Source organism: Pleuronectes platessa, chromosome 18 (assembly GCF_947347685.1).
Source record: "Pleuronectes platessa chromosome 18, fPlePla1.1, whole genome shotgun sequence".
NCBI lineage: Eukaryota > Metazoa > Chordata > Actinopteri > Pleuronectiformes > Pleuronectidae > Pleuronectes > Pleuronectes platessa.
In genome coordinates this window covers 7576819-7596061 of record NC_070643.1, presented here as the reverse complement: position 1 = coordinate 7596061, position 19243 = coordinate 7576819, and the positions used below count along the sequence as shown (strand labels likewise).

General features: G+C 43.2%; 1 protein-coding gene across 2 annotated transcripts in view; it reads right to left on the bottom strand.

Moving 5' to 3' along the window:
* Positions 1-19243, bottom strand: part of LOC128461508 (triple functional domain protein) — a 76409-nt gene that overhangs the window by 3033 nt on the left and 54133 nt on the right. The window contains exons 26-62 of one of the 2 annotated variants that reach the window (XM_053446450.1): positions 19033-19148; positions 18266-18332; positions 17789-17898; positions 17518-17587; positions 17178-17267; positions 16994-17086; positions 16791-16902; positions 16481-16671; positions 16045-16146; positions 14942-14971; positions 13880-14022; positions 13653-13752; positions 13039-13282; positions 12812-12919; positions 12324-12517; positions 12063-12233; positions 9194-9289; positions 8869-9017; positions 8705-8771; positions 8483-8586; positions 8325-8394; positions 8151-8240; positions 7973-8065; positions 7479-7529; positions 7297-7374; positions 6965-7156; positions 5609-5789; positions 5264-5506; positions 4675-5171; positions 3596-3843; positions 2711-2846; positions 2605-2632; positions 2322-2484; positions 2056-2177; positions 1892-1970; positions 1267-1467; positions 415-553 (exon numbers count right to left, since the gene is read on the bottom strand). In XM_053446450.1, coding sequence (XP_053302425.1) covers positions 415-553; positions 1267-1467; positions 1892-1970; positions 2056-2177; positions 2322-2484; positions 2605-2632; positions 2711-2846; positions 3596-3843; positions 4675-5171; positions 5264-5506; positions 5609-5789; positions 6965-7156; positions 7297-7374; positions 7479-7529; positions 7973-8065; positions 8151-8240; positions 8325-8394; positions 8483-8586; positions 8705-8771; positions 8869-9017; positions 9194-9289; positions 12063-12233; positions 12324-12517; positions 12812-12919; positions 13039-13282; positions 13653-13752; positions 13880-14022; positions 14942-14971; positions 16045-16146; positions 16481-16671; positions 16791-16902; positions 16994-17086; positions 17178-17267; positions 17518-17587; positions 17789-17898; positions 18266-18332; positions 19033-19148 — 4968 coding nt within the window. The remainder of the gene's footprint in view (positions 1-414; positions 554-1266; positions 1468-1891; positions 1971-2055; positions 2178-2321; positions 2485-2604; positions 2633-2710; positions 2847-3595; positions 3844-4674; positions 5172-5263; positions 5507-5608; positions 5790-6964; positions 7157-7296; positions 7375-7478; positions 7530-7972; positions 8066-8150; positions 8241-8324; positions 8395-8482; positions 8587-8704; positions 8772-8868; positions 9018-9193; positions 9290-12062; positions 12234-12323; positions 12518-12811; positions 12920-13038; positions 13283-13652; positions 13753-13879; positions 14023-14941; positions 14972-16044; positions 16147-16480; positions 16672-16790; positions 16903-16993; positions 17087-17177; positions 17268-17517; positions 17588-17788; positions 17899-18265; positions 18333-19032; positions 19149-19243) is intronic. The other variant, XM_053446451.1, reaches the window with a different exon arrangement.

The following is a 19243-nucleotide window of genomic DNA, read 5'->3' as shown; positions in this document are numbered from 1 at the left end:
TAAACTTACATTTACATTGTGTTTTTTTGGTGACATTTTCACCCTACTTCCCAGGGAATAATTCTGGGATATTGATGAAAGAAATCTGGCATTTTAAGGGAACAGAAATCAAGTATGTTTTAATTTGGTGCAGCTTGATTGAATTTAATGGGACTGTTGGTCCTTGGTTGAGTTATGTTCTCTACTGAATAACATTCTAGTCCAATCATAAAATGAAAGTGAAAATTTGTGGTTTATTGGGGAACATGTCTGATTTTTATAACAGGCGGACGGCTGTAGCTTCATTTGTCGCACAGAAATCGTGGTATTGATCTAATTCTCAGCGAGAAGGAAAACAAGTGTATTTAACGTAATGCTGAATAGTTCATTTAATACAGTCTTGCAGTTGGAGCATGTCATGGTTGAAGTACTTACTTTTACATCCAGGTGTGCTATCCTGCAGTTGTGCAGGTAGTGTAAAGCTTCTAAAACGTCCCGAAGGTAGCAGGATACTTTCTCCTCCGTCAGATTCCCCCAGCTCACGATGTAGTCCAGCAGACGACCTTGGTCAGACCTGAAACACACGAACAGGAAAAACATCAAATGAAAGAACAGCAATGTTTCTCAAAACATACCTACGGTGGCTTGTAAGGTCAAAACACATACAGAGTGAACACATGCTCTGCAGATGGATGGGCTCAGATAAGTATCAGACTTCATATACCAAGATTTTAAATTGCTCCTGACAAGAACGTAATTTTTTTTCGTTTTTATTATGACGTTTTTAAATGTCTATGTATTTTAAGGAATAGTTTCTTCACAGGTCACTACAGTGTCCAGCTGCACCATCTCCATTGGCAGTTACCATAGCAACCAAGGTCGAGCCCAGACCCTTAGATAAAGGACAAGACAGAGTGTCTGTGAATGGTCATAACACTCCATTAAAGCACTCAATGTCACCACTTAGTTGGATCTTTGTTACCTCAAAATAAATAGTAAGACTTGTTAAAGGGTTAGAGGCATAAAGCCCAGTGGACCCTGCTTCTCCATATCGAGTCCATCACTCCCCCTAGCATCCTGGAGGACCTCAAGTGGACTAGTTCCTGAGTCATTTTCCCTGTTTGTATGTTATTTAGTATTCTGAGTGTGTACTTTTAGTATCTGTGCTTTCACTCCTGCATGTGCTTTGTTCTTAGAGACCACCAGACTCCATCTATCGAGTTAATGAGCAGCACATGTCAAATCAAATTCTTCCTCTTGATCTTTCTCTCTCTCGACTGTACTCACATCTCCAGGACCAGGACGTAGCTGCTGGGGGTTTCATACGTGTCTATGAGACTGACTATGTGGGGGTGCTGGAGCCTCTGGAGCAGATTCAGTTCCTGAGTCACCCGATCCCTCCTCATCAACTTCTTGTTCACTTGTTTCACCGCCACCGTACGTTTGGTTCCCTGATGGTCACAGCGCTTGACGACGGAGAAACGACCCCTGGTGGTGAGTTGACAGAAGATGGGACATTCAGTAGATTGTTAGTGTACGTCACAAAATAGCTATGGTTGTTATGTAATTGACTAAATCTCTCTCTCTCCCCCCCCCCCCATCTTTATTCAAATGCATTGTTTAAAGTCACTCAAAACCCTCCGCTCACACTCAAACAGCCCCCGCTTGGATTTCCAGCTTCAGCTCGTTTTAATCTCGAATTTCTCTTCTGCTCTCTGACTTTTTTGTGGACGAGCCTGTCAGAGTTACCCAACCAATAGATAGAGCGCAGGGTTCTGAGTGAAAGCACTACAAGATCAGAAAAGGCTAGTCAATAGGCCCTGCTCTTGAATAAAGATAGGACACTTTTCCATGGAAGTTGTGTGCTCCATTATTAACAAAGCCCTTGCTTGAAGATACAGTCGATTTTTACCTTCCCAGTTCAACCACTTCAGTGTAGTGAGCCTCGAAGTTGTCCTTCCAGCTCACTCTGATCCCGTCAGTGGACACAGCTGAGACAAACGACACAATCCATCAGTTCATGTCTGTACGTAGCCTCATCACAACTCAAAGGCAGAACTGAATCTGTGCTCTCACCCAACACTCTGAGGCTGGCGGAGGATGTAACACTGCCCAGCTCGTTTGTGGCAACACAAGTGTAAACGCCATCATCGTCAGAGGCTACACCAATTATCCTCAGTGTAGCTTCACCCGTATCACTGAAAGAAACACACACGTTCATCTACGTCTGATTTCAACAAACAACTAGTTGACTATTCTTGTCAAAACAGTTAAATGTGAGAAAAGAAAATCTACTCTGCAGTCTGATGGAGCTTTGTCCAAATGAGATGGTGGTTTCTTACCTGTAGGTGATGCTGAAGTGTCCATTGTTGGCGAGGTTGCTCTGGTTGGGTCCCTTCCAGGTGACAGCGGCCCGGGGGCGACCACAGACCTTGCACCTGAGGGTGACGCTCTCTCCGTTGTCGCAGGTCACATCACTCAGAGGTACGAGGAACTCCGGGGGAACTGAAAGAGGAAAAGGTCAAATCCTGTCAAATGCTGAGATGATTTTTTGAATTCAGCACTAACTATTAAAAGCGCCCTTGATAGTATTGAATTCATTTTACACACAAAGTTCACACTCACCATCATAGATGTAGTTTGGATTTAGAAGCTGAAAAGAGAAAACAAATCATGAGTGATGCACTGTGGAGCAGAAGCATGATGTGAGAGTAGTACTAGATAAACTCACCTTTACAGAAACCTTATTAGCCAGGCCATCTCTGGACTTCCTGTAACCGTTTTCCAGCTTGGTCTCTTTCTTTGCCTCCTTCTTTTCTGATTTTTTACGAATGCGCAGGGACGTGTGCCAGGATGAAGACTTCCTGCTGGAACAACAAGAGGACTCAAGTCAGATCCAAAGGTTCAGTTTAACTAGTAGGTTAATGTAGGGATTTTGGCACTACAGTATACTGTCGGACATATTGTAACTGTACAGTCTTCACACCTATAATACACCGTGTATTTAATACATTGAACAAATGTTGACTTCATTTAATAATCTATTCAGAAGAGCTCCCAACCACTTATCTATAGAAAGCTTAACATGCTATCCCATCTTTCTGGTTTGTTCCAGATCTTCAGACTTCTCAGTTTTATTTGAACTAAACAACTATGTGAAAGTGTGAAAGATGCCTTCCACCACGATTTGGACCAACCAGATGGTCTCTTTCCAAATCAAACTGAACCATGACTTGGTTTGTTTGCAGTGTGAAATTTTTGACTTTCTGACCAATTGCAGGTAGTTGAGACACCTTATATTAGCATTAACTAAACAGAAGAAGAAATACAAAAGGATATGACTTGTAAGATTGCTTACAGTCTTTGCCTCTGGAAATAGAACGTTTAAATACAATGGCGTTCATTTTGCTCATAGTAATACCACGATCGCAGCAAAATTAAAATGAACAGGTTCATTCATTTTCTCTTTTCAGCCAGAAAGACTCATTGTTTTCTACGCACTTTATTGAAAAAGGTTGGAGAATAAAAAAGACAACACAATCACACAAAACTCCCTTGATAAAGATAAAGATGAGACTATAAAATAATGATTCCTTAAATCTTTCAGAGCTCTTACTTGATGGATCCCTCGGGACAATCAGGGACGATGGCCGAGGTGTGTCCCAGCACAAATCCGGGGATCCAGCCCTCGGCAGCGGGGCCCTGCTCGGTGGCCGCCCTGAACACCAAAAACATGTTCTGCTGGTTGCTGGCCAAGATCTGGACGACCTCGCCCTGAATGACGCTGATCTCATCCTCCTTCACAGCCATGTAGTCCTGGGTCACCAACATGGTGGATACGCTACTGCTGCTGCTACTTTCACTCTGCACCACAGGATGGAGACATGGGAAACAGTATTAATTGATGGGGTTCAATACAGGCAAAGGTAAAATATTTTCCAGGTTTATGATAACAGATATTTTCAAACTGTGGAATAATATTCAAGAGAAACAGTGAAATAGATTTGATTAGATAAAGTGAGAAAAATTTAAATAAGATAAAAGCGGAAAAACAAAGAAGATTTAATAGTTTAGTAGCCACTGAAAACAGTCGTCAGAAAGGATTAGATTGAAGAGCAAGAAAGATAAATCAGTGATTCAATTTTTTTCTTCTTTTTAAAGGAAACTGGATGAAGGACGGACGGAAGGAAGAAGAAGAAGATGGTTTCCATTTCATTCGTCTTTGCTTTGCAGCTCCAGGCAAAGACGAGAGGAGGAACGTTAGGTTGTATGAGAGAATCTTGGTTGAGTACGTTTGTCTTGGTACCACAAACGTTACATTGGAGGTTAGTTGCAGGAAAAGTAGATCGGAGTAACAAACCATGAAGACAGCAGGAAGTGAAGGGCGGCCAAGAGGAAATCAAGTGTTAGTATAAGCTTTGTTAGAAGTCAGAAATCTAGATGCAGCCTTGAAAAGGGAGCCACTGAAGAGCTGATCAAGTTCCATTAGAGAGGACCTGAAAACATGTTGACAAACTTTTTGCTAGAGAGGATGATGTTGAAGAGCAGTGAAGGTTGTCAGAGATGCGTAGTAGGGGACAGATTAGTAGCGCTGGCTGCAGCAGAACAGGAGACAGTGGGCAGAGAAGACAGACCAGGCCTCCCTCTGCCTCGGTGTTAGTTGGAGTAGCACTGTGCAGCAGGTAGTGGTCTTACCCCGTTACTCTGGGTGGACTGGATGGACTGCTCGCTGGCAGACGAGCATGTGCTCATGCGGTCTGCCTCCTTGCTGTGTGTGGAGTGCCTGTGTGTTTGGCTACCAGATCCAGAGCCAGTCTGGGTCTGGTTTGAATTTTGGCGGACTGGACTCTCTCCAGCCTCCCCAGGGAAGGTAAACGAGCCAGGCCGGCTGGCTGGAGAGCCTGGCATAGAGTTCCAGAATCCAGATCCGGACTTCTGGCCGGGGCTGGGTGGGGGAGGAGGGAGGATGTCTTTGCTAAAGCTAGGAGTGGCCACAAGAGCCACGGCTCCAGGCCGTGATTTGGAAGTGGGTGTTGACGGCAGTGGCCCAACTGTGGCACGGGGAATAGGGGCTACAACGCTGGCAAGAGAGGGGGTCTGTGCTTGCTCCTCGGGGGTCTGGCTAGGGCGCTTGCCCTGTTGGCTACCCGCTGGAAGGAGAAGGGGAGGAGGGACAGGACGAGGGGAAGAACCTGGACCATAAGCGAAGAAAACTTACACTTCAGTCACATCTGTCATTTTGCCTCAGAAAACAAGTTTCACAGAAATGTATAGATGCTCATACCTGACATCTTGTTGGGGCCATCGGGGTCGGCCCCGGGGTGTTGGCGTAGGGGTTGGGGCAGGCGGGAGGGCTGGGGGATTCTGGAGGGCCGACGAGAGCCACCCTGGGGTCCTGAAGGGCTGGAAGTACCCACGGAGCCTCCAACTCCAGGAGGCGCACTAGAACCACTGGTACATCCAACTGGAGCTCCCATGCTGGGCACACACGAACCACCACTTGCCCCTACATGGTTCCTCTGATACTCTATTGGTAAAGTCAGAGCGGTGATTAGGTTCAAAAGAGACACGTGCAAACACATATTCAACAATTCCTTCCATAGAACATGTGTGGTGTTTGTCAGTGTACCATTGAGGAAGTTGCGTTGGCTCTCGAGTATCTGGCTGATCTGAAGGGTCCAGACCTCACGCACTCCTGCATGTGCGGAGTGAAGCACAAAGGACTCTACGATGCCATTGGTCGACCGAGACGTGAGGATGAACTTACAGGGGTCGCTCTCCACATTGTCCTCCAGACCCAAACAGCTGACCTGCAGTGTAACACAGAAACACGAAGTGTGAGCTGCTTTCTGAGATTTCATTGTGCCAACAAATAAATTAGTTGCGTTTTTTAAATCAATGATTCCTCAACAACAATGCTGTTAAGAGCATTTATACTTGTTCTATATCACTGTATTCGATTCGATTGACTGAAAGTTAGCTAATAATTTTTTAATTGGAACTAATAAACGTTTAACAATAGCTTTACTGACTTTTAATAACTGCAGTTATTGCAATGCTTTTTTGTCATGAAAATAATCGGTTACCATCATAATTGATAAAGTTACATCTTAATCTGTGTCAACAACATTTTCATTGTCTGCTGCCAGAAATACCCATTGAGATGAATAAACATATTAAAAACTTAATCTAAAAAACAGGATTACAGCTATTTTATTATCCAGTAAACAAAAATATCATATAACATGGTTTTGCCTTATTGCCTTTTTCCTCCAACAGCTCTGTCACTGTTGTTTCTCACAAATAGATGTGGGTTGCGACACATTAAACTTTCCAGTTCCACTGGATTAAACTGGATGTTCTGCATTTGAATTCATATGTTGCCATGGCAAATCTGAGCCCCATTGATGGAAATGTTTTTATTAACAAGGCACGCACTTATCTCAACATTTCAAAGACGATGGAGTATGAGGTCTACTGAACTCAGATCAGCTGATGTGGAATTAGAGCTCTGGGGTTTCCAGGGGTCTCATGGTTTGTTTGTTTCTAAACTTACTTTCCTCAACATGCCCCTTTGATTACATCTTCCATATAAAAGAATGAAGATTCTCATAATGTTGCATAACATAATAATTATTTTCTGAAAAGAAAGATTTGTTTGATTCAAGTTTATAAAACTTTGAATCATTCTCACATGCTGATTAAATCCTGAGTATTTCCACAAGAGGGAGCAGTAGCTTGGTGACTGAGTCAAACGTCCTTAAGCCCAGTTCACACTACAGGACTTTCACCTAGATGAGCAGTTGCTAATCGTTATTAGAGGCTTACAGACGCCTCGCAGACTCTGATCAGATTCCCTGCTGGAAATCTTTGCAACAACTCCACCCAATAAGAGCGAGGTGAGGATACAAGAAGTGGTGCGGTATCCCCTGATTTTTCACACTGCACTGGCTGTAGTCTGATTTGTGCATCATAGAGGCATTACCTTAATGCTGTTCTTGTAGAGAAAGCCAGGCAAGGAGAAACCTTTCTTCTTGTCGAGGGGCTCGCTGAAGATGACCAGCTGCTCAAAGAGGAAGACTCTCCTCTCCTTCATCCGGCCAATCAGACTGTCCTCTGGGTCAGAGACCATGAACGTGTCCTGCAGCAGAAGACGTCCCTGCGCCACGATCTTCCCCTGGAGACAGATGAGCAGGATTGAGGATTAGATGAAGGAGATGAGAGACAGAATATAACAGAAGTCAAGTCTGGGCTACTGCGTGAAGGCTGTGTTAGTGTGTAGCATTATTTCATTCAGCATTTAATGTCATTTCTTACATCGAAGTCCTGAAGCCGGCCAACATTCATCATGTCATTACACTTTTTTGGCACAATGCACATGACCTCCACGGCTTTCTGTAAGAGACAGAAACGATCAGAAGGTTAATGAGGTTCCTGAGCAGGATTTGCTTGACTTTAAATATTAAATTATATTTAAAGATTTTTCTTTTTCATCTCACCTCCAGCTCCGTAGACTCCAGTCCAGCCTTTTTAGAGTGTTTCAGAAAAGCCTACAACAGAAAATAAAAGTTATGCACCTAAATATAAACACAACAATTTACAATTTAATTATATCTTTTATCAGGATTATCCGCACAGGACAGCTTTGCTTGCTGGAGTCCTCCATTTTCATATGAAAACAACCTAGCCTTTTCACTTACTTAAATGATGGATCGAGACAGCACGCAAAAGGTCAAGCTCATAGTGAACGCCCTCTGCTGGATCATGAGGCAAACTACTTCAGACGCTCTGATTTGCTTCTAGGCCAGATTTTGAAATCAAAGAGGTCGTTACAGTTCAAATCTGAACTTTCCCCCAACGTTTGTGCGAATGTCCAAATTTGTAACAGAAAGTGACACCCCTAGTGTGTGTACTTGCAGACAGCAGAAGAGGAGATGCTGTATAGTAATGACAGGTGAAAGGGGGAACTGAGCAGTTGTTGTGACACACTCACCTTGAGCAGCAGCTGGTACTTCATGATCCTCGAGACTGGCCTGATGAGCAGGTCTGTGATCTGCAGCCTCTGTCCCAGCCGCTGCTTCAGGTCCTAGAGAGTCACACGTTACTTCAGAGACTCAGCTGGATGGAAAAGTGTGACATCTGCTAAAATGTTCACCATAATGTGCTCATACCTCAAAATAGGTGTCGATGTACTCTGAGACGATGTGCTCTGACTTGGGCTTGTTCTGGCAGTACACCACGTACATGTTGAGTCGCCGTTCCTGGACATAAAGAGCGCAGAGAATTACAACACGATCAAATGTCTGCAAGAAAAAGCAGAGGTTAGAATTTCACTGTGGACAGACCTGCTTGAGAAAGAGTGGTCCCAGTCTGTCAGGGTCCTCCAAACATTTCTCCAACTCCCCGAGGAAGAAGCTGAGATAGACAGGGGGAGGAAAGAGAAGACGTGAGCTTCTGTGTATCTGAGAAAGTTCTCTATCATCTGTACACGTGCACCACATACTCTTTGTGCCAGTCGTAGATCTGGTGGATGTTGCCAAACACTATTTTGTCTCTCCCTTTCATATCATCAGGGACGCCCTCCTCCTTCATCCGACTCATGTAGCCCTTGTGACAGAGACACACATTATTACTCATTTCTTAGAGAGAGCTACAGCACTGTGACGGTACAATTACGTGTATAAAGTAAATAAGCAGATCCACAGTTTAGAAAGCATCAACTCACTTCCACCACAAGACCAAGGTCCCTGACATAATCTCTCTCCGTCTCCATCAACTCCAGCAGAATGTCACTACAGCACAGACAGGGGAAAGAAGAGATGGCAAACTTTTTACAAATGAAAACTCGCAATTCATCACTGTGCAAAATGTAGGAGGAAGCAGACGTACTGTCTTTTCTTGAGGATGCTGTTCCTGCGTTCATCCACCTCTTCCATGGGGGAGGAGGATGAAAGGAGGGAGTTGTCAGAGGGGTTGAAGGAGGGCGAGCTGCTGTCGCCCTGTTCCACTGAGAGAGAGCTGGGTCTGTCCTCCAGAGCCTGCATCAGGACAACAAGGTGAAATACGGTCAAATAAAACGTTCGCAGAAACGGTTACAAATTCAAGGATTTCTTTAAATAGATATATAATTGGGAATGTGTATCTGTAAGATAAAAAAAGTCCTTCTGAATGCCACAAATTTGAGAAATTCAGGATGTCATGCGTGTTATCCTACCATCTTGCTTTTGACCAACTCTTCGATGGCGCTCACCAACTCGGCCGCACTGGGCGTCTCCGAACTGGACGGTCGCACCGACAGACGAGATGAGGTCTGAGACCAAAACGGAGAGATGGGAAATTAGAGCTCAGCAAGCCATGCATTACCACGACCCTTTTCTGCTAATGCTAATCCTGCTCTTTGACTCCGCTCAACACAACTTCCACAGCAAAAATGGCGTCAACAAAAGTTGTATTTTAGAATAAAAATCAATACTGATCAATAACTTAACAGCAAATTCTTTATCTCTAAAACAGATGATATATATTTTTATGATTTATGTGAAAACTACAAGATTGACAAATTCATGAATATAAAGCAACAGTCCACGGATGGAAAGCTAAATAAATAGCTTATTATTATAATGGTTAAAGGCCATGCTTAAGTTTTGGTTAGGATTAACTGTTAGTAGCTTGTTACTTTTTTTAATTTATTATAACTGAATGTTTTACTTCAGTTATTAGGTTGAGTGATCATTTGGTGAAAATATTTGTTAAAAGTTCTCTGCTGTAAATCCAAAGAACCATCCACACAGTTACTGAAACCCAATAGCCAGCAGTTTATAGTCGAAGGTTAAAGACAGTGAAAAGTATAAAAGTATATGAAATTTAAAAAAGCTGTCATTGAAAAAGTTTATAACATGAGGCCGAAGATTGGGTGAGCGAAATGAAGCTGAAGAAAAAGAAATGTTAGAAAATGGTGATGGGGAGAGGTGGGAGGTCAGGAAGCAAGAAAAGGTGATGACTGAATAGAGGATGTTTCCGTTGCTTTCTCAGGTGATGATGATGATGATGAAGAGCCTCTGAGATAAAGAAAGGATGCTAATAGAGCGAGAATGACAGAGGTGTGTGTGTGTGAAGTATGTATGTATATATATACATATATATAGTTCAGGAGACTCTCACCCTTGCTGTGCTGTGCTTCAAGACTTTCTTCAATTAGGTTTCTGGGTGAGGCTGTGTGCCCTTCTGGCCTCGCCAGCGTTTAGAGATTCCAATTACTTGCATGGGTAATGAGGTTAACGCACAGAGGGTAAAAGGGAGATGAGGACGAGTAGGTGAGGGAGGGGGAACGTGAGGGTTCGGGGGATGATGGGAACAGGAGGGCTTACGAATTATCACCTTAGTGTGGGCTCGTACTCAGATTATTATAACCAGGGGAGCTGCCTGCTCAGCTGACGAGGGGGGGGGGAAATCGTACCGACTCTTGTTTGTTTCTTTTAAAGTTCACCTACCAACCTCCTCCCATCAAATGTGTGATAAACATGCAGGAAAAAAAGCTGCAGCCCTGCGATTTTCTAGCCAGGCATTACGGAGTTTTCAAATTCTTCAAAATGTATAAAACTTGGCACAAATAAAGGCATGTTAGCATTAAAGCCAGAAAAATACTCATCTGTTTAGAGTAAGAGCTACATGCATCCTCTCTTTATATACATTTTTCCGTCACAGAAAAGTCAAACCAAGTGAAACTAAGAAAAGGTGGAAGGAAAAACTGCACTAAAGAAATGCAGTAGCGTTTAAAAGTTGAGAAAAATACAAAAGTCAGGGAGAGTGACTTTAAGGGGACAGAGAGGGGGAGATTAAAAAGAAGAAAGTCTACAAAAAAGCCGCGCGCTTCATTTGCTTTCAATCTAGAAAGTGAGTAGCAGTTAAAGCTGAAGAGTTGGAGGGAAAAAAAAAGAGAGAATCCAAGAGTTGACTGAGGGAAGAGACAGAAGGGGGAAGAGCAGGGCTTTTTATATGGAGAGGTATGGAAACTGAGACAAAGCAAAGACAGGACATAAATCAAGGTAATGCTACAGCATGGCGAACAGCAAACGATACAACCAGGAAACAAAACAAAAGAGAAACAGAAATTAGTGTCAGAGGAGTCTCCGCTTTGGTCGAGCAGGACACGTGGACTACCTGAAACGTTTCAGTGCTCTCTGCTTTAGGAGGAAAGGAGAGAATATGATGCAACATGCCAAGATAAAAAAATGTTATGCATAACAGAAGCTAAGGAGTCACTTCAAACTGTGTCAGGAGATGTGCTATTTTTTAGGGAAAAGTCGGAGAATAAAAATGTTTCCTTCAAGAATTAAAAATCAGTAATGACAACAAAGAGGAGAAGCATAAGTTCTGGATTTATCTTAAACTTAATCATTGATAAGGTTAGGGTTAGGGCTAACCCTAACCCTTCAATTAAAGGGTAAAGAAAAAAGCAGTTGTTAACCTGCTCACCTTAATATGCCTTAGTATTGGACCAAATATGATTATGAATTTGACGTTTTGGTTTAGTTACAAGAACAATACTTTTTTTTTGTTTAACTTCTTATGTAGAGAAAGTGAATATTTATCCGATTTAAGATGCTTTCAGACCGGAAATTAGCTCGGGATAATCTGAAATTATCCGGAGGGGCTGTATGTGAGGATGCAAATTTCGGAGTGAGAGGTTCTGAATTTAATCTGTAGTTTCTCCAGACAGAACCTGATTGAAAACTCTGGATAATGTCTGATTGAGCTCATACGAGATCAGGGCAGATTCAATGCAAGTGAGTGGACATGCTGATAATGTTGAGGTTTTGAAAACACAATGCTATTTTCAGATGAAGACCATTTCTGATAGAAAATTGTCTCACATCACCATATGTCCACTAGATTCTCCAGAGGGAATAAATAACCTGTGTCCCTTCTAGATGTAGAAAGTAAGTTAAGTTTAAAGAATGCTATAAACCTAATAAGTCCTAACTTCCTCCCTCTGACTCGTCTGCCTCTTCTTCTCTCCTCCTCTGTCTCCTCTCTCTGACCCCTCACATGTGTCCCCATCGTAACGTCCTCCCTCTGCTCACCTTGTCGTCCTGTGAGTCCGGCTGCAGCAGGCTGTGCTGTTGGATGGCCATGGGTGGAGGCAGTGGCACCGAGTCAGCACCTTCCTCGCCCTCCTCCTCGCCGCAGCTCTGCATGCCTGAAGAACTGGACTTGGACAGCGTGCCGCTCGACAGGCCCTCGTTACGAACCCTCTGCAACACACATGGTTTGAAGGTAGAGATGAATAACACTTTACGGAAGGGCACAGGAGCTGTGGACTGGACAGAGGTGTATGCACCCACCTCCTCCACAGTCTCATCCTGAGGTGTGGCGGCGCTGTCGTCAGAGTCTTTCTGCGAGCCCATTGTCATCTCCCCGCTCTTCCTCACCTCGCGGCTCTTCTTGTGCTTGTGAGCCAGCTTCTTCACGTGGCCATCTGCCTTGCCGCTGCTTAGCCGGCGCACCGGGCTGGTGAGCCACTTCCGCAGGGTGTTACCTAGGCAACAAACCAAACGCGCCGCACTGAGTCTGCTGCAATGTGGAGCGTCATCTTTAAAACCACACTACACAGGGACGGTTCAATGTGAACCTACAGAAATGTACTTTCTATTTCATGTGTTCGATCAGTACACAGTGGCATAGTGGGAATTTAGTTAGCTGCTTAAGAAGTACTGTATAAAGTACTCACAATAAAACTCAAGCCAAAGTAACTTATGGAAAACTACTGTAGTCAACTAAAATCTGATGTAGCTGTGTCTTTGAGTAGATTTAGCTGTGTGTTGGTGCATACCTGGTCGTTTGGGCCCTGGTGAGGTGTGAGAGCCAATGCCGTGACCAGGCTGAAGTGTGGCGGACGACCCTGGCATGATGGAGTCATTGCTGCACACTGACAGAGTGTCTGTGAAAAAGGAAGCCACACAGTCATTAATTTGTTTTTCCTATGATGCAGACATCGACAAAGTATCTCCTCAACCACAGACACACCGACGAACTCTCCAGACCACACACGGCTCTGACCTTTGTGGTTGTAGATGCCCTCCATCTCCATGGAGGACCTGGAGTGGGCGATACAGAGCATAGCGCAGGGAACCAGGCCCTCCTGGGCGGGGGAGCGGTCTGTGGTCCTGACCAGGCACCAGTCCGGCTTGTCGTGACAGCGCTCCAGAACCTCCACCGTCTGGCCGCGGCGCACAGTCAGCTCGTTGCTGTTGCTGGCCATGAAGTCGTGTATCACCACAGTCAGCTCACAGCCACCAGAGAGCTGAGGGAGAGGAGAATCACTTAGAGTAGGGCCCTCCTTTATAAAACAGTGCAATAGATTTAAATATAATGTGTGTACCCAAAAGCCAGATAATAATCAGATTTATAAAACTGTGCAACCCTCACACATTACACCGGTAATGTTCTACCTGGAAACATGCAAGTTTGAATACAGGTGTGCTTATTCTCCTGTCCAGTTTGATTTTAAACATCCCAATATTTGCGTGACAAGTGGAATACGCATCTTTCCGATCCTTATTTTGAGAGTACACAACGGCAACAAATGAGGCACCAGTGTCGCACTTTGATGCCAAATGTGAAAGATACTCAGAATCCTGCATTATCACAATAGTCAGTGAGTGCACTCTCACCTTGTCGCTGTCCAGTGTGTTCTGAGAGGTGCGGGAGGCCAGAGAGATGGTGTCCGGTTGGCTGCTGCCTTCACCCTGACTGTCCAGGTCTTCTCCATCCCTAACACACACACACACACACACACACACATTATCAGTTACACGTCGAAATGTGTGAATAAAACAAAAAAATCGCAAACCTCTCAGTTCACAAAGAAATTCTGATACTTCAGTCCAGACATGTTTACCTTCGGCCCTTGTGGTGCTTGGCTGTTGTTGCTTTAGGAATATGAATGGGCTCTTTGAGGGCTCCTCTCAGGTGAATGGTGCGCTCCTGGATCACCTCCCGGATGTGCTTGATCCAGTCCTGCTTGTTCTCGATGCTCGACGCCTGAAAACGACGGAGGGAGTTCAACAAGTCCACAGTTAAGAGATATCAGGAAATGAAATACCTTTGGAAATCTTGCTTCACTCGGTGTCACACAAGTCTGAATTGATCTCTCATCATCTCCTATAAACTGAAGTCACTTTAAAGATTTGATTTGGTCTTATTTTACGTGAGCCATCTCCAGCCGTGGACTTCTAGAACAGTGATTCCCAACTTCGTCAGCCGGAGCCCCACAGACGTCTCAAATCAACTCAAGAACCTCTTCATCATTAAAACTCATTGGATTTGAACAGGACAACATTAGTTATAGGCTTTAAAATGGATTATTGTCACAATAATGTCTTCTAATATGTATGTCAGTTTGTTAAAGTTTGATTTGGTGTGGCCGTGGACGCATGTCAGGCTTCTGTCTATGAAAGTTACTTTTAGCTAATTATTTTAAGTGTTTCTTAGATTTAGCAGTTGATTATATATCCATAAGCACAACATTAACTTTGACGGTTTATCTATACTTATGAGCTGCAACTTTTTAGCTGTAAATAAATTACCCAGTTATCCATGACTAGATGTCACACTCTCACTCACAACAGCAAATTCAATGTGCGGATAATTTTGCAATTAAATGGTGTATTTCTTATTTGTTGTTCTACTACAAAATCTTCTCAAGTATTCCAATGAGAAAATGATGGGTTCCCCCTGAAGAACAAATACTCTCTGTTGGAAATCACTGTCCTAGAATATATCCACATGTGGAGGACCTGGGTCAGAGTGGGCTTCTTCTATGTGTGCTGGTTTTGTCCACACACAGTTTGTCTATGTGTTGCAAGACACTGTTCTGGAGAAGTGAGGGTAAGAGGTGCTGAGAGTTTGTGTTTAAGACTTGTGCGAAGAGGCTGAGGGCTGTGTTGTTGTTTGTACTCACCATGGCTCCATGTTTGGATCCCTGGCTTAGCTTTGAATTTAAAATATAAAATAGAGAATTTCACTGGTTTGCTTTTAGAAGATGCACATTACATTTCTTAAACTGACAAAACACTTTAACATGATAGAGACGCAGAACAGAGACAATTTGGCTTGAAAGTGCACTGAAGGCCAATTATGTGTGTCAGTGTGTGTGTGTGTGTGTGTGTGTGTCAGTGTGTATGTGTGTGCATGTGTGTGAGAGAGAGAGTGTTAGAACATGTGTAGTTAGTAATGATTTTGGAAGTCAACATGTATCATGTAGTTGTTGGAGACATTCAGAATTAAATGTGTTAGGATTTTGGCATCATGCTGTCACAACGGCTGACACACACTTCAATCCATCTGTGACAGTGTCCAACAGGAAAACAGAAGCTGTTTGAAAACTTGGAAATTGAAAGAATAAAAAAAATCACCCAGAGAAGTAATTAAATGGAATTTCTTAGTTCTCCAATGGCTGCTCACATCATGAAAAGCTTAGTTTACTGGCAGAGAAAGATTGCTACTAGTCCCTCTGATAATGTGGCGTCGAGCCAGGAGGGGCGATTGTGGGCGTTCGGGAGATGAATCAGTGTCAGCAGCGTTGGTGGAAGCATGTCAGCCCACAGAGAGATTCAGAGATACAAAAGATCCACAGAAAACGCAGCCCGAGATATACAGATGTGCCCATGTTTGTTAACAGATGGTAGAAAGCAGAATCCAACCAGAGGACAGAGGCTGACAAAGAGTCAGAAGACGGAACGAAAGAAGGAAGGAGACGTGTGAAAATACAGAAAGCTTCTAGGCCACTTCCAAGCTGCTCATGCAAACGAACTAGACGTCAGAGAGTACAATGAAAGCTTGGAGAGAAAAAACTGGATTTGACTGATACAAAGATATATAATCTGATACTCTAAAAGAAACAATTGTTTGATTACATAGATTACAAACCTGTAATCTTAATTATTAGAATTTTAAGTGCCACAACCTTGGATTTCAAGATTGAGTCATTTCAGTTTGAGTTCTTAAAAAAAATCAGTCGAAACCTTGATGTAAATTTGTGAAGGAAGAGGAAGCGTGTTTTACCTTGAGTACAATCTTGTTGTCTGAGGTTGGGGTGCGTCCCATCCATAGAGCAAATTTACAGGGGTCTCCTTCTACGTGCTCTGTCACCCCCAACTCTGATGTCTGGGGAGAGAGAAGAACAATATGAGAGGACATCGACAAAATGTTACGAGTAAACAAGATAGTCTTCTAAAAGCTTCGCCGGGGCACAACAGCAACATCTGAAATACACTCAACCCATATAAAGAGTGATTTATTGAGACAATGGCTAAAGAGCAATTATATTTACTTGGATTTTGTAAAGGTAAAGATATGCTAAAGATATTTGGAATAAAGAAAATCAATACACAAAATCCTGACTCACCCTTTAATTACACTTTTCTTAATTAATTTAAAGAAGTTAAATGAAGACATATAACCACACTTCAGTACATATATTTCGCTGTCATCCACTTACAAAGAGTTTGCTCTTATAGATGTATTTGCTGCGGCCATTTGAGTCTTTGACCTCCTTGCTGAAGACAAGAGACATCTCGAAGAGGAAGAGGTGGCGCTCTCGACCTTTACGGATCAGAGTCTTCGGATCCCAGACCTGGAAGGACTCCTGGAGGATGAGTTCTCCCTGGGACTCGATGTTTTCATCGAAACCTGGAGGAGATTATAAATATCAAATTACAATGTTCCAAGATTTATGAAGATTTGCTACAAATAATACAAATAATAAAAGATCAGAACAACATAAATAACAAGTAGCGTGAGTTGATCACCTTCCAGCATGGAGAGGTGCATGGCATCGTTGGCTTTCTTAGGAACACTGAGCATCACCTCAAGCCCGTCCTTTATCTCTCCTTTACCTTCTTCACAGCACGTCAGCAGCTCCTAAACACACACAATGCACACACAGAAATGATGACTACAGTAACCACGGACATAACAACCACGGCCGTTTTGATTGGGTTCGGAGGGCTACCTTCAGCAGGAGCTGATACTTGGTGATTCTCTGCACAGGCTTGATCAGGTAGGAAGAGATGGAGTTGGCCAGTCGGTGCCTCTGTTGAATTTCCTGTTAACACCCACACAGAGAAGTTATGTGATCGAGTGACAAGTGACAATGAGTGCTTGGCGTCATTTTCATCGCCGAAGGTGATACTCACATCAAAATAGTTCCCAGCATGCTCCAGGATGAGCTGGGTGGAGTCGGGTTTGTTCTTGCAGTAGTTCACATACATCTGGAACTTATCGGCCTGGAGGAAGAGAGAAATAAATCAATCAATCAATCAAATTTTATTTGTATAGCCCATATTCCCAAAGAAACTGACTGTAACATGTTTTAATCAACAAATTGATTGAACTCCCACTAGTGGACGACCCGCTCTATCACCTGAGCCACAGCCAACCCAAGATACAAGGTATTTTATTGAATGGCAGGGGTGAAAATTAACAAAACAGGATTGAGCATACAAAAGAAATTGGTATTGAACTAATGATACATACCCATGTGACAAAGCAATGGCCAACATCCTCTGGAAGCTGCTCATATTTCTCCAGCTCTTTAAGAAAGATGCTAAAAAACAATCAATGAGAGAATGAAAGATGCAAAACTGCAAAAGGACTTTACGCTTAAGCTGTAAGATACTAAACTTTGTTTTCAATTTTGAGTTATATTGTTTAAATACTGGTTTGAATTGCATCATGGTTAGGGTTAGGTTTGAATCCTGCTGCAAATGTTAACTTTACACAGCATGACTCCAAAACGGTTTCTTACTTATGGTGAAATTCAAAGAGGTCCTGCATGTTTCCAAAGATGATGTGTTCCTTGTTGATGATTCCTGGAGGAATTTCTTCAACTCCACTGGTCATCTCCCACAAGTAGGTCTGCATGGAGACCAGGTTAAGAAAATATATTAAAATCATGAACCAAAAACAGTAAATTGTCCAGTCTTGATGAAGTGCTTTACTGCAGAGATTTGCCATTTACCCATATATTCATAAAGTACATCTATGTGCAGCACTCTCTCACACTTCAGTCACTCACTGCTAGCACAGCCGTAAGGGCAATTTGGGATTTAATGTCTTAACCAAAAGCACTTCGCCAAACCTTATGGAGGAGCTGGGGATCGAACCACAGGCCTTCTGACTAGTGGACAACCCACTCTACCTCCCGAGCCACAACCGCCCACAACACATTTTCAGATTATGTGTAAAATGTTGTTGCACAACTCAGTTGTGACGCTGCACTCACATCCATGCACTCCCGCAGGTCTCGTACGTAGGCCTTTTCTGTCTGAATCAGCTCCGCCATGATGAACCTGGACACACAAAAAGACACACATGCACAAAATTACAAATTGTCACACTGTCCTCGTCCCCCCTGAGATAAATCACCATGTCAGTAGCTCCCTTCCAGCCCGTCTGCCTCCTCCAATTACTCTAATGAATAATGAAAGACTTACAGGCCATAAAATGTGGCCATAAACCAGCCACAAATGAGTGAAATCATGCTCATGATTTGTGCTGCTTATATAAAATGACAGTCTCCATTTCCTGTGCACTGCACGTCGACTGCTTGGTTCTCCAGCAGAGCACGACTGTTGCGTCTGCAGCTGACACAGCAAAGCAAAGGAGGAAGTTTAAATCACATAAATCCATTATGTATGGTATACACTGAACGCACTCACTCTTATTCAGAACCACTTACAACTATTGAGAAGTCGGAGTTCAGTGCTGACGTGGCTGTTGACAAAGACACTGAAGACTGCAATGAATCAGCCTGAGAAGATTTTAAGAACTACTCAACTGTTCCTACGTTTGTCAAACAAGAGGAAAAACGCTGTGTAACTGAATAACTTTCTATTAAATATGTAGGATTAGCATGTGCTGCTCAGAGAGGAACTTTTTGCAATCCTCAAGTTTTATTAAGCTCAACAAGGATCATCTTTTAATCTGCTGAGGAAGTTGGTTTAAAGCTGATATCTGAAACTTTGAAATGAACAGAAATTGAGGACATACTCCTTTCTGCGGGCCGACTTGCGCTTCTCCTCATTTAGCTCATGAGCGGCATCCCTCAGCTTGACCTCTGACCCTGGAGCTGTGGCGGGGATGATGTCCAGCTGGAGATCCTTACTCTGACACAGACAGAGATTAAGTTCAAGATTAAGGGATTTTAAAGAGACAAACTAAGAGGATCAGAATGTGACCTGGCTGGTGTCGTACACCTGAA